The sequence below is a fragment of the Microtus pennsylvanicus genome, chromosome 12 (assembly GCF_037038515.1).
Source record: "Microtus pennsylvanicus isolate mMicPen1 chromosome 12, mMicPen1.hap1, whole genome shotgun sequence".
Classification (NCBI taxonomy): Eukaryota; Metazoa; Chordata; class Mammalia; order Rodentia; family Cricetidae; genus Microtus; species Microtus pennsylvanicus.
Window position 1 is genome coordinate 44,585,548 of NC_134590.1, and position 15,720 is coordinate 44,601,267.

Here is a 15,720-nt window from a genome sequence, read left to right on the forward strand (position 1 = left end):
GTGGCTTTCTTTCTCTTTAGACACTTCTCAGTGTTCTCTCTCAAATCTTACTGTTTCTTGACCTCATAGCCCTTAGTCCTCCACCTCATTGCATCATTAAAAACCACTCAATCAGTATTTTTCCTAATCATTCAAATCCTCCCAAATTGTAACACCACAGAAACACAAAACCTTTATTCTCATTCTCATTCTGCATCAATTATGCAGAATCTGATTCCACAGTAAATACTGCCAGTCATTCTTTTATATTTGAAAAACAACTGACCTCCCTGACACCTTGTCCTCACCAGATCATCCACCTCTGCTTAAGAGCCTCAATAGAAGCTCTCAAGTTTTGCTTTTGACTCCATATCCACACAGGAACTATAATAATCTTTCCAAAAGAATGACGAAAATACTTTGTCCAAACTTCTACACAAGACTGGAAAGATGGCTTAGCATTAAAGCACTTGCTTTGTAAGTAAGAGAACCCCAGAACCCAAGGAAAAGCCGGGGGAAGTGCGTCTACCTCCCTGTAATTTCAGCCTCAGAAGGCCAAGATGGGGAATCCCCAGAGCAAGCCAGCTAGCAAGACTACAGACATCAGCTAGCTTCACCTCTGATTCAGAGACCATGCCTCAAAGAATAAAGTAGAAGAACAAGTGGAAAAGATTTCCACCATCAACCTTAAGCTTTTATGTGCATGGGCAGTACACACACACACACACACACATACACACACACACAGCCTATATTATTTAATAAATAATAGCTATATTATTTAAACAGCTCTTGTCCTCACTGATCACTGGCTATTTTGTTACCCTGTCAGTTTTATCACGTAACTGTACCAGCAGTCGTTTGATTGTAAATGTACCTATACGCACATGGATATTCAAATGTGTTCATTCTCTCCCTGAAATTATTGATTCCATGAGGGTAGCATATCTACTTTATTGAATATCTATTCCCAATGTCTAGAATAATGCATGCCTCACAGAAATAACTAAGTAATTATTGGTAACTGACTGAATGAAGGAAGGAAGTGAATCTCTCCTTTGACCCTTGCAATGAAGGAAACTGTTAATGATCTATTTCCTTACCAAAAAGTATTCATTACATTAAGTCTACATGTGAAAACAGAAAAAAGAAAGAAAATAAGAAAAAGAAAGGGGAGGAGGAGGAAGAAGAAGAGAAGAAACAAACTTATTAAAATAAAGTGTTCAGATTTTAAAGTTCTACAGCAAAAAGAGAAAAGAAGGAAAATATATTATACTGCAATTTCAAACCAGTCAATGAAGTGTTATAATTTAGAAAAAAGTGTTGCACAAGAGAAAGACGCCATGAAACTTTGGGGGAAGTGAATGGGAAAAGGGGGGAGAGAAGAGGGGAGATTGGTCTCTGGGGATAGGGAGTAACAGAAGATAAGAGAGGAGGAGAAGGGAGGGGAGAAAAGGAAAGGAAGAGAAAGAGACAGAAATACAGACAGATGGAGACAGAGAAAGAGAGATTGATGGGAGGTGGGCAGGGCCTTTTTAAAAGAGAATGTGTACAGGAGGAGCTCTTAGTGGCTACAGCTAAGGGTGTACACCCCAAAGTCAGGCCAGTCTAGATGCCTGAATACTACCATGAAGCATGGCTAACAATCAGTTATGCACAGGAATTAGCATTTAGTTCTGTGATGAAATCAGCCTCCAGTGTCAAACATTATACAAATTTTCTTAGAAGCTAGAGAGATTACATGGAGGGGGGGTATTTCTAAAAATTATTCAAAGAATCTAGACCTAGCCTTAAAATAGACCAACTTAACCTACTCTCTTTCAAAGTTTTCACTTACACTTCAAAAAGAGAATTTAGTCTAATGTCATAGTCAAATCCATGCAATTAAGCATGCCTCTTAAAAACAGACTATATGAATTCAGACAACTACCAAAGCAGATAAATCTTCAACTGTCTCACACTCCAATGTGGAATGAGCTTACCTTTGCTAAGGCCACAGGCTCTAGACCAGTGGAATACAGCTGGTACAATATACAGAAACCTATTATTATTCACCGTGGGAGAGCTAGAGCAGCACTATCATTAAATTCGGCCACAAAATATTTGGTATTGGGTAAAACATGTAAAAGAATGATGTTAGCATTTTATAAGCTTACAATATATAATTGAGAAACTAAACAAATACATAAGGCAATTTATAGAGTAAAGAATTTCTTGGACCTTTTTCCTCCTCACCTCTTTTCTCCTATTATCTCCAATGTCTTCCAAAAAGTTAAGGTCATTGCTTAACAAGGATTGTTGTTCTAATCTCCAACGAGCAATGAATTCGAAGAAAGATTTGAAAATGGTGAGCAGGCCTGGAGTCACTTTTTTTTTACTTTTTGATTTTTCAAGGCAGGGTTTCTTTGTGTAACAATCCTGACTGTCCTGGAACTCATTTTGTAGATCAGGTGGCCTCAAACTCACAGAGATCTGCCTGCCTCTGCCTCTTGAGCTGGGATTAAAGGTGTGTACCACCACCACCTTTTTTTTTTTTTGAGACAGGGTTTATACAGTTCTGGGGGTCCTGAAACTCAATCTGTAAACCAGGTTGACCTTGAACTCTGTGCCACCACCACCCAGCTCAAACTCAGAATACAATTATTCCTAAAAGAAATAGATACTGTTGTTAAATGTGACGATAGAGGCAGACAACCTCTCATACATGGCTATTCAAAAATGACTAGCTGTGATGAATTTTTTTTGTGCTTCTGTCAAGTGCTTCCCTGTTTTAAGTACAATCATATCTACTTGTTCCCAAGAAAAACCTTTTTGCTTAATCATACTTCCCATTTGCAACTACCATTTAATTCCCTTTCATATCAACTACTTCTACCCTTTCCTTTATTTTTTTTCTTGATTTGTTTTTTTGTTTTACAAGACAGGGACTCACTCTGCAGACCAGGCTGGCCTCGAACTCACAGAGATCTGCCTGCCTCTGCCTCCCATGTGCTGGGATTAAAGGCGTGCGCCACCAAAGCCCAGTGACTATCTCTTTAATAAGGTGTTAATCACCATCCCTACTTATCTCACTCTCTTTGATGGTTTTTTCTTATAACAAAATACATAACATAGAATTTACTATCTTTACCCTTTTTACGAGTATGATCAAGCAAAGTTAAGTCCATTTTATTGTGCTGCTATCACCAAAATCCAATTTTAGAAACCTTTCATCCTGTGAAACTGAAATTAGTATGTAACAATTATGTAATAATTCCCTACTCTCACTTCTACCAATTCTTCTATCACTGTGATTTTTGACTAAGCATTTCACATCTTCAAAATTATATAATATTTATTTGCATTGTTAGGCATATTTATTTCACTTAGAATTGTATCATCAAGAATCATCCATATTGAACGTATTGTCAGAATTTTCTTCCTTTAAAGCTTGAATAAATAATTCACTGAATTATATTCCATGCTTTATCCACTCATGTATCAATTATTACATTTGAATCTTCTCTTGCAGGTTTGCATGCATATGTGGGTCCACTTACCATACCAATGCCTAAATCAATTCCTTCAAAGTTAATGATCTGCTCCTTACCAAATCTAAGATTTTGGTTTGGATTTTTTTATACAGTATTTCTTTACATCCAACTATAATACTAACCACTTTTTTGGTCTTTCTCTATCTCCCACTATAGGGAGAGAGAGAGGAGAAAAAAAAATTTTCACAAAGATTCATGCAGTATAAAGAAAATAAAAGATGTATGTTATCACTGAGCCAGAAATCAAAAGGAAGCTGAGTTAAGAACATGTGAAAATACACGAGATCCTTAATGATAGCTAATACAAGTAAACAAAAACATAATTAGTCACAAGGCTTACGTGATAAACACAAAATCCATGCTGGAGTAACATCATGCTTTGTATTAAGAACAAGGGGGCAGATTTTTCACTGGGACTCTTAACGAGAACTTTGTAGCATGGTAGACTATCCTGCCAACGTCTACAGCTACTTCCTGAAAACATTCCCCTCTCTAAATATGGATGGCACCATCCTTTCTGTACTTTTGGTTGTAGGCCATATCCTTCATGGGCTAAGCCATGTTTCCAGCCCACCTTCCCTTTCTGATTTGCCTTGTGTCCCTCTTAAGGCTCATTTCATTAGTCAGACCTTGCATTCCCGCCAGTATTCCCTAAGGCTGTCTCTTCTTCCCTTTCTTTCAATGAACTGCCAATTCCTATGTCACCCTCAAACCCTACCCCCCCCACACACACACAAAATGGTTCTAGGGATTACTGAGGGCATTCCACATGAGATCAGATGCTTTACCACTGAAATATCCAGCTTCTTTGTGCTTTTCATTTTGAGATCTGGTATTGGTAAACTGAATGTATTCTGTGGCCCACACAGACCTTGAATTTGTGATCCTCCAGCCTGAGCCTTTGTGTGCTGGCATAAATAGAAGTACACTTCCATTTCTGTTAAGTGATAAGTCTATTATGTTGAGCACTTAAAAGCAATAAGATAACATTTAACTTACTGCATAAAAACAAAAAAGAGTTGATGGTGGAAGTAAAAACTGAACTTCTTTCAAGAGGTATTGACAATTCTTCATTTTGTCAAACTAATCCAGATTCTTAATTGCATACTGATAATTGCAGTGAATATCTAACTGAAGAAAAGACTTGAAATCTAAAGTATCTAATGCTCCATTAGTTTTAATATTGTATTAGTCATGATGCAGCAAAGAGAAAGAAATGCCTACTTAATGGTCTTTTGGCCAGTAAAACTTGATCTTTATGACATGGAACTAAATGAAAAAGATAGACTGTGTGTGTGTGTGTGTGTGTGTGTGTGTGTGTGTGTGTGTGTGTGTGGTGTGTGTGTACTATGTAATTTACCCCATTTTCAGAAATGAGACAATGAAATCACATATAAGTTGAAAACCTTGGCTAATATTCTCAAATTTTTCATTACATTTCCAATTTATATTGTGTTTATTAGAGTTGATTTTAAGATAATAATAGTCAGCTGAATTGGGAGAGGACTCAAGTGTAAGACCTCCTTGGAAAGAAAATGCTTTCTTAAGTGTATCTGAAGAGAACACTATTGTTTTATATTGTCTTTTTTAAAAATAATGATATTTATTCCATGTAAAGTAGAATTTAATATAGCGAATCTCTATCAGTAACACATATCTGAACATCAGAACTATATTCACAGTCTCAGCCAGGCATGGTGACACACACCTTTAATCCCAGCACTTGAAAGGCAGAGGCAAGCAGATCTCTGTGAGTTCAAGACCAGTCCAGTCAACAGAGCTAGTTTCAGGACAGGCTCGAAAACTACAGCGAAAGGTTTCTCAGGAGGGAGGGAGGGAGGGAGGGAGAGGGAGGAAGAGAGAGAGAGAGAAAAAACAAAGCAAAACAAGAAAAGATTATACTCACAGTCCCTCTTACCTATCCCCTTTCCAAACCAAGGACTGATGAGACAAAATTCAACACATATCCATATGCAACTGATTCCCAACTGCTGGGGAAATGGTAAAAAGAAAGCAAACAAAAATATGATGCTCAAAAACTGCTGTTTTCTAAGTAATCCATCACCAACAGTGAAACGGACAATCCTCATTTTTACCTTCTTCAAAGGGTTCTCTTTCTGTTCTGCAAGCCTCGCATTTATGAATGCAGAAAAATGTAGGCCCACTCAAGCATAAAGAACTAGAGTAAGGACAAGTCACAAACAATCAGAAAATAACACTTCTTGACTGCATAAGTCTTCATGCAATGAAGACCCTCCCCCCTGTCTTTGGTGTTTCATTTTTTGTTTTGTTTTGTGTTTTGAGACAGGGTTTCTCTGTGTAACAGTTCTGGCTGTCCTGGAACTTGTTTTGTAGACCAGGCTGGCCTTGAACTCACTGAGATCTGCCTGCCTCTGCCTCCTGAGTGCTGGGATTAAGAGCATGCACCACCACCTGGCCTTCATTCTATGAATTTTATACCAGAAAACTTGTTAAGTTTCATAAGAAGTATGAGCCTCAAAACACATTTACTTCATGTACTACAAAAGATAAAAAAATGGTCAACTTTCCAGAGTAGAGATGTGACAGTAGGTCTCTTACCTTCTGAGCGAGGTCTCTATAACTTATTAGAGACTATAATTGCATCAAAGTTATGTATATTCTACAAGTTAAAAAGGTATTTAGTCTGGCAAGTGTCCCAAACTCCAATGCCACGAAGTAAAAGAAGGCATGTCAAGAGAAATAGAAAATATGAAAAATAATAAATCAGAACAAGCCTAACAGAAAGTTCTGGAATGAAGAAACACAAGAACTAATGCTAACATAGGATGGTGATCAAGGCAGATCAAAGTTAGGCATGGCGTCACACACCTGTAATCCCAGTGCTTGGGAGGTGCAGCAGGGGAACTGAAAACCCAAGGCCAGCCTGGGCTACATAGTGACAGCTTGTGTAAATAAAGAAATATAAGAAACTTATTGTTGAGAGTTCTCTGAATTCAGGATTTTATGATAAAAAGAAAATTATGATTATAAAAGAATAAAGGATACATGTTACATGATGTATAAGGTTTTGTATTATTTGTTTTGCTTGTTTTGGTTTGATTTTAATCTAAACTCTCAGTCATAATCCAACCCTGGAAGCTGTGATCCTCTGACCCAGTCCTCTGAGACCTGGCTCCCCACATTCAGCACACACAAATGTTCACCTGGTATGTAGAGTGATTATGAAATACTTTTCTACCAAAACCTATATTGCCCCCCCCTAAATGTTGGTTGACAGAGTGAACCAGAATATCTTTGTGTCACCTTTCTTTACACAGAAGCAGCTTTGAATATTAAGAACCTTTTGTTAGCAGTACAAATAAATGATGGCATTATCAATCCTGAAACTAGACTCCATCTCAGGGAACAGGGCTTCCTTGTCTAAGGTGCTTTCGGTAAGCAATGAAAACCCAAACTTATATTGAAGCTGACAACAGCTTCTAAAACTAACAGCATTGCACACAGGATCAAAAATATTAAACCTTGAACTGTTAAGCAGTATTAGCTAGAAAGCTTACTAAGAACTGTATTTCCTTAAATATGCTGCATTAATTACTAATAAGCTCAAAACTATTCATGCAGCAGAAACGTCCAGTTAAGGGTGACAAGGTAAATGTCACCCTACTCACCTTACTTAGCCTCTGCTGGCAGGCCTCTTCCTATCTATCACACAGCTCTCAACAGGCGACTGCAGAACATCCCTTAAGTACCTGTCAGTAGGTCTTTCTCCTCTAACAGGCCACAGACAGGTGTAAGTCAAGAATAAAGAAGCATTCTTCATCAGAGTATCTTAGTCTGGGACAATGCCTTGCTCCTAATAAGCACATACAAAATACTCCCACTGTGTGAGCTAGTTTAATGGACTCAAAGCCAGTATGTTTAATCATGAGAAACAAGCAAGCAAGCAAGCAAACAAACAGAAACCACATGAAGAAAACCCTCCAAATACCCTCTAAACACAGGGGCAAAGTTTCCAAGTCCTCCTGTAATAACGTTTGTAGAATCCATGATGATCCACTCTTCCCAATCAAACCCACATTTTATCCACACAATGGTAATAATCTTCTTGTCTAAATGACTAAGTCTTTCTATAAATTCTTGTCTATTACAAGGCTTTCCTGGGAGCTTCAATAATGTCTAATATTTAGAGGTGATAACAAAAATGTTACATGAACTGCTGTATATAATATACACAGTAAACCCTGCAACTCTTAACTGTGATGCCATCCTCCAGAATACCTTTATCTTTGCTACTGGACCACATACAAACAACAGCTTCCTTCCGACAATAACTTTTGGGTTCATTGGCACTGGTATAAATAAGGGCAGAATCTTAGTGTGACACTCCATTGTTTAACTTACTATGGTCACATTTTCCTCACAGAAACAATAACAGAAACATATCTAATGAGCATTTGTTTGGAGCTCAGCACTGCTTGAAGCACTTTAACTCTGATTTTGAACAACCTTCTGCCTTCTAGATGTAGTTGACAGTATTCACTGTACTACAGAACTAAGATACAGAAATATTTGGTGACCTATCACATACAGTAAAAGAAATTATATCTCTGGCTAATAAATGATGCTTATTCAAAGAATTTAAAACTAAATGCAGCATTTTAAAAGACTTGTTTACTCATGTTAAATGTGCTAACATGTATATTCCTGCCTTTCTTATGTCTAAGAAAATGTATACCTTCCACAATATTGATTCATCCCCTAGAATAAATCCATCCATATTACTAAACTCCTATTTCACCACCATTAAAGTAGTATATAACCAAGCATTCTTACATCGCTATCTAGCTTTTCATCTGTGTTTATGAAAAATGATAACACTCCTTGAAGAAATGGCTTGACACTTCCTTGGATCCTACTAGTAACTGCCTTGCATACTGCAAATAGACAAAGTATTCTGTTGCTGGATACCACAAAAATGCTACTGGATCTCCAAGTTTTATGTTTTGAGTAGCTCTGACAATAATGCCAAACAGTATTTACTCAGTCCATCTATGTTTTCCAATTCAGTCTCTACGTAAAAATCAACAGTGAAGAACTAGAAAAGGCTAGTAGCTTTTTATCAGTATTTAGAAATTCACCCACACTAACACACCCAGAAGAAAAACCTTTGCATAAAAAGGTTCAATGCAGAATAATAATTTATAATGAGTCTTATTTTTAAGAATTCAAGGTCCATGGCCAAGAATTTTTTACTTTTATGTAATGCTTACAAAAAAATTGCTGTCGTAAACTGAAAGAAAATACCCAAGATCATTTTTGTGTTTAAGTTTATTTACACTAGAAAATAACAATTATAGGGGCTGGAAAGATGGCTCAGAGGTTAAGAGCACTGCCTGCTCTTCCAAAGGTCCCGAGTTCAATTCCCAACAACCACATGGTGGCTCACAACCATCTGTAATGGGGTCTGGTGCCCTCTTCTGGCCTGCAGGCATACACACAGACAGAATATTGTATACATAATAAATAAATACATAATAAATAAATAAATAACTAACTAAGGATAATTTAAGTTGCTTTAAGCTAAACTTTTCTAAATTTTTACATATCTTTTCAACTTATTAAAAACCTTTAAGCCAGGTGGTGGTGCAGGCCTTTAATTGCAGCACTCAGGAGACAGAAGCAGGTGGATCTCTGTGAAGTCAAGGCCAGCCTGGTCTACAGAGCTAGTTCCATGACAGGCTCCAAAGCTAAACAGAGAAACCCTGTCTCAAAAAAAAAAAAAAGAAAAAAAAGAAAAGCATAGCTCAACATTTGAGTTTATACAGAAATATTACAGAGACAGCACTTGCTAAGAGACCATCTGGTGTGTCAGAAAACATTTCATTTACATTATAGAAGATTCACATTCTATAAGCGAGCCACTTTTAATGCTTTTAAATTTTTTAATTTTATATGTACAGGTGTTTGGCCTGCATGAATGTCTGTGCATTAGATGTGTTTCCGAGGTATTTTCAGAGGCCAGAAAAAGGTACTAGATCCCCAAGAACTAGAATTATGGATCGTTGTAAGCTGTGGGCACTGGGAATCAAACCTGTGACCTCTGGAAGCGCAGCCAGTAAATGCTCCTAACTACTGAGCCATCTCTCTAGCCCTGTAAGTCATCTCTTAAATTATATGACCTGGAAGCCCATATACTTTCAGTAGCATCCTACCTTTACTTCTAATTTTAAAAACTATTCAAGTATAATTAAGGATGGAACCATTCGTGGTATACTTTATAATTTTCCTTTTATTTTTAGTTTTGTTTTTCACTTTTTTATTCTTTGTCAATTTCATATGTGCACAGAATATCTTGATCCTATCCACCCCCAACTGCCCTTCTCACATAACCTGCCTTCCTTTCTAAGACCTACTAGTCAATTTCCAAGGTCTATTCCAAATACCACCTCTGCAAATAATCCTACTAATGAGCTAGTCACTCCTGTCTATGAACCAGCTCCATCCATACTCTAGCCTTAATTGTACTGTGGGACCTATCACCTTATACTATAATTTCAATCTATCTCCCCCCCATACTCAGTAATTTGCTTGGGACATCCTGGACCCATGTCTGATTTAACTTTAATCCCCAGAATATCCAGTGCTATGCCTGCTTGGCCCAAAATATATGATAACCCATTTAACATGTATTATCTTATGCATGACTGGTAATTAGAGATGTGTCAATACATTATGCCATGAGGTACTTTCAAACAAGTTAACGTTTCATTTGTAGTAGCAAAATATACAAGACATATCCATTCCCCAACAACACACCAAGTTGTGATCCTCTTCCTCTTTGCTCACCTGGCCACTACCACATCTGACATGGATGTCTTTCAGCTCTCATCTTTGTGATTTGCCTTTCTCTTTCATTTTAGGCAACCTCAACCCAACTTAACAAGGTAGTCCCTTTCACCAAGTTGTATTCACTTATTATTTCTAATGTACAATGTCCGGCTCTACCTGACTCTTTGATAACTGTGAGTAGAGGGACTCAACCCCACCTCTGTAAACTTTTTAGTGAGGTCATATTGCCTGAATCCTCCACATACCATTTCCTTTCTCCTTCCTTCTGGGCATGTGTGCTAGCAGGAACTTGACAAGCACTCTTAGGCCTTTACCCCTAAGCAAATGAGGTGAGAGGTCAGGAAAGCAATTTGGACTTAACAGTAAACCATCCTTCTATCACATATAAAATAAGGAGATAAGGGCAGAAGTGAACGCATAAGAGAAAAAGAAGATTAATGGCCTATTTACCTTGGAAAAGTCTTAAACTACAAGAAAACAAACCAGAAACATTCTCACAGATCATAAAAGATCTACTCAAAACAAAGTCACTAGATGAGGAGCAAGAAGACTTTTGAGGACAGAGTCTCCCTCATGGAGAGATTTATTAATAAACACAACAGACTCTTCTCTCTAAGCCTTATCTTGTGGGTAAGGAACAGGTATCATGAATAAGTAATTCTGAAATACTTGAGAACATAGTAAGTGACGGGAAAAACACGATATGAAGGATCATGTGTATCAGGAAACCAAAAAGGAAAAAAAAGTAGACCCCATCGGGAGACTAGCCCTTAATAAGGACTTTAAGGAAGGAGATACTGGAGCTAGGTATCTGCACACTGAGGAGGGAAATGAAGGAGACAGACAACAGAAAAGCGCAAAGAGGGACCGTGACTGGAGCATGGGTCGAGTGCAGACCATGGCTTACAGTACTTTGTGAAGATTCTTGTTGCCTTTTTTCTCTGAGTAACTTAATGGTGTTGATTTATATTTTAAGTAAGTTACTCTGCTAGGTGAACAGTTGGCAAAGGACAGAGCTATAATGAAATTCCCACCACAAAATCTTTCCTTTGGCATATTTTGTATTGTAGACCTCTAATAAGAAGGCTTTAAAGGCTGTCTGTTTGTAAAAGCCAAGGCTACAAGCCTACAACAATCTGCATAAGTAAAATAAGTAAGAAATACAGACAAAGGCGTTTTTGACATCTCCTTTTTGCCTTGAAAATATTTTCCCCCAAGAAAAAAGGTTCCCTATGTGATGACTGGCCATGGAGAGTGTGTGACCTGGCAGACTTCATCTGAGTGAGATAGCCCTTCCTCCAGAGAGTCCCTAGCAGGTTCTCCAGTTACACGCCCTCTTTTGTATTTTGCCTTTTCTAGATGTTATAACTGACAATCAACTAGTAATTCATTTATTTATGTTTTTATAAAAGTCTGTTCAGCTTCTTAGTTTCAATATTCAAACCTTTAGAGAAAAATATGTGTCATACACAACTGTTTAGCATTTGTAAAATAGGAATACTAGAAAAGGAATAGTTTGGTTAACTGACACTGAAAAACAAAATAAACTGAATGAATTGAAATTGCTTAAATTTTAGCACCTTCCTAGCATAGTGTCTCAGTCGAGGAACTTTAGCTTTCTGTGCTGTTCAAAATTATTGTCCACAAAGTAGCTAGACAACTTAGAAACAGAAAAGAAACAGAAAAGGAACAAAATTCAAATTACTAAATTTTATCCTGCAACTTTAGGAATCTTTCATCTATGGTTTCACTTCTTTGTAGTTTCAGTTACCAACATTTCATTTCAGTGAGAAAAAGTCCAGAAACCAACAACCCATTAAGTGTTAAATTAGTGTTCTAAGTAGTATAAAAAATATTGCGCTTTTCTGTCAGGAACATTAATTATTCCTTTGTCTAGAGTATCCACACACTATATGCTACCTGCTCTGTGACAGCTAAAAAGGGCCACATCAAGAACTTTTATTTATAATACATTGTTATTTATTACAATACATTGTTCTACTGTGTTACTTATTGTTGCTGTTAATCTCTTACTGTGCCTAACTTATGAATTATACTTCACTGAAGAAGTGTTTCTTCACTGAAGAAACAGCATGCATAGGATGTTTCCTCTGGAGGTCTGGGAGCACAGCCTTAATGTACAAGGTAAACTACAGCATTAGCAGGGTTCACAGAGGACTTCAGGAAAAGCTTAAAATTCCTGGGCTCCTGAAGAATTAAGGCATTATTCACAACTAAAAAGAAAACTTTAGTATCCTTTTTTCTTTCATTTGATAAAACATTTATAATACCATTTAAGACCTCACACAATGAGCTCAAACAGGCATTATCTTGCTCAATCCAGGATAGGATATCAAAGTATCTAAAAATAGCCTGTAACCTAATAGATCTAAGAAAAGTTTTAATGTAAATATTCTCATAGAAATATGATCTTATGGTATTTTATTAAAATATATGCAATTAGTAGGGCGACCAGTGCCAAGCAGGACAGAAACAGACAAGCTGAGACTTCAGACCACTGTACAGTCTTACCTTCTGAAGTTTTCCACTGTTTCCACAAATCCTCAACAGTTATGTGCTTATCTTCTCTGTGAAGATGACTATGTTTATTTGTAGCATCTTTATATTTCATATCTTCTCTGATAAACTATAAAAGAGAAAACAGTTAAGTTAAACATATATAAAAGCCTTTACTCCTGAGAAACTAGAAACAAAACAACAAAAATAAGTGTGACTTTTTCAGATACCAACCATGACACTGTTGATATTTTATTTTTTAAGATTTATTTATCTATTCTGTATACAGTGTTCTGCCAGCATGTATGCCTGCAGGCCAGAAGAGAGCACCAGATCTCATTATGGATGGTTATGAGCCACCATGTGGTTGCTGGGAATTGAACTCAGGACCTCTCAAAGAGCAACCGGTGATCTTAACCTCTGAGTCATCTCTCCAGCCCCTGTTGGTATTTTAAAGCCATTTTCTCATTGTTGTTAAACACATTTTATAAAATGTCTTCTAATCATGAGAACAGAGGCAACATATGTCTTTATTTAAAGCTCATTACTCAGTTGATATTAGTCCAAATTTCTACTGTGAAGGATTATATATGCACACACAGAGACACAGAAAGCTATATAGATAACTGTTTCTAAACTTCATGATGGTCTTGGAAGGAAAGCACTGTTTTAATTCTATTTTATTAATGGGAAGTCAACGCCGACGGAGGTTAAGTAACATGCCCAAGGTTAAAACATGAACAAGTACTGAGAGTCCAACCAGAGCCATGGCTACAGTCAAACACACAGTTTAGTTACCATCTCAGAATTACATTCTGACTCATAAACAGTGACGAGGTATCTCCAACCACAACTAACACTAATCTCAGTCACTTTATCATAGTCCTGTGTTTTTCTACCATCTAAGTCATCACTGAAAGGAAAGATGGCTACGATGTTACAACTAGCATATTTTATAAACCCATGTATATAATACCTTAAAATATTTTAAAAGCATCAAAATTAATCTCTGCTAAAAATTAGCCAGCTCTGTAATATTTCTTTCCTACTGTCCAAAAAACAGAAAGCAGGGACTATTACACCTATAAACCATTCATCAACGCTCTCTCTGACCATTTTTCAGGTTTTAGCTCCCCAAACTTCCTCCAAATTACCCATTTCTAATTATATGAAAAAAAATTAACTACTTTAAAATTTTATCATTTTTCACTGTTGTACATTTCTTTTTTTCTTGTTTTGATATTTTACTTTTATATGTATTGATTTTTTTTCTTGATTCTAAAGGTAGATCATAGCTGTTTCAGAAATCCAAAATATAGAAAATCTAGGTCCCCAGGGACTTCAACCCCAAAAGTAAAGTTCTTATTTTTATACATTATTAGTAATATTCTTCTCAGACATGACAAAATTTTGGTTTGAATAGAATAAGCCTATACTAAACTACTTAAGTTATTAATATTAAGCAAATCATGTACTTTTCCAAGCTTCAATGCTCAGCTTTTAGGATCAACACCATTATTCAAAGTGAGCTCAACAGACTAGGTAAGACATTTTACTCATGCTGCTCTACTGTAGGTACAGGGACTGGGAGTGGCTACTTAGCAGCCTTTGTAGAAGTAATCAGATAATGCTTTCAAAGCATCTGAGCAAAACATGTGACAAATGTGTTAGCTGTATAAACTGTTATTAAGAGACTGGAAATTAAAAATTGGGTGCTACATCAATTGCTTGAAAAGCACTGATTTAAAAGATTCACCTTAGATTATTTTTATTCTGTTGTTACAACTAGTGTCTTATTTTACAAATTTCTTTTGTAAAGTACAGTATAGTTAAAGTAGCTTTTCTAACTATCCTCATGTCACCCTTACTGATATCTTTAGAATCTAGTCAAATCCTTGGGGGAAGTGGGATCACCACACCTAAGATGCTTAGAAACTGCTCATCTTGGAAGAGGTCCAAGAGCTAAAGAGAAAACTGAGGCTGAAAACTATGATGATACACTGAGCAGAGGAAGTCAGTCTTGGAAACAGTCCAGTCAGCTGGAACAAAGAGCAACTGTTCCATTTATGGGATAACATCAAAAAGAATGTCCCAGGAAATTCTCTTCACTGTGTGAGTGCTAATAACTGAAAAGGAAAGTTCTATGGCTTCAGAAATAAACTAATTTCCATATAGATGAGATGTGATAGTTAATATTGAGAAAATGTAGATGAATTTAGGGATATATATTAAACATGTGCTTAATAAACCAAAGGGAGATGGGGTGATAGAACACTGATGCTATAGAGGGAAAGGGGCAAACAGTGGATAGGAAGGTTTAATGGCAAAGAGGGACAAAAGGGTAAGACATGGAGGAGGCAGGGAGAATGACGACAACACTAAGAATGTTTGAAGTCACATGCAAACCTACTATTTTATAAGCTTCATATGTATGTTTTCACATAGAGAGTTCAACTGGAGTTCCCCTAAATAAGATAAAAATATTCTTCCAAAAAGCCATAGGTTGCCAAAAAAAAATCTTAGTTCCAAGTGTAAAATACATCTCCTAGAGTTGTTTGTGGTGTGCCAGAAACTCCCAAAACAGTAAAATAAACATTTTTAAGAAAGCTAAGCAAGGCTGGGTGGTGGTGGCTCACACCTGTAATTCCAGTACTCCAGAGGCACAGGCAAGCAGACTTCTGAGTTGGAGGCCAGCCTGGTCTACAGAGATAATTCCAAGACAGCCAGGGCTACACAAAGAAACCCTGTCTCAAAACAAACAAACAAACAGCTAAGTAAAACCTAAATACATAAAAATGGACTTTTCCTAGAATTATCTAAAAATAGTGTTCATTAAAAAAAAAACAATAATCCACCCTGC

General features: G+C 36.8%; 1 protein-coding gene across 2 annotated transcripts in view; it reads right to left on the reverse strand.

Moving 5' to 3' along the window:
- Positions 1 to 15,720, reverse strand: part of Stim2 (stromal interaction molecule 2) — a 126,274-nt gene that overhangs the window by 39,670 nt on the left and 70,884 nt on the right. For both annotated transcript variants that reach the window (XM_075943523.1, XM_075943522.1), the window contains exon 3: positions 12,876 to 12,990. In XM_075943523.1, coding sequence (XP_075799638.1) covers positions 12,876 to 12,990 — 115 coding nt within the window. The remainder of the gene's footprint in view (positions 1 to 12,875; positions 12,991 to 15,720) is intronic.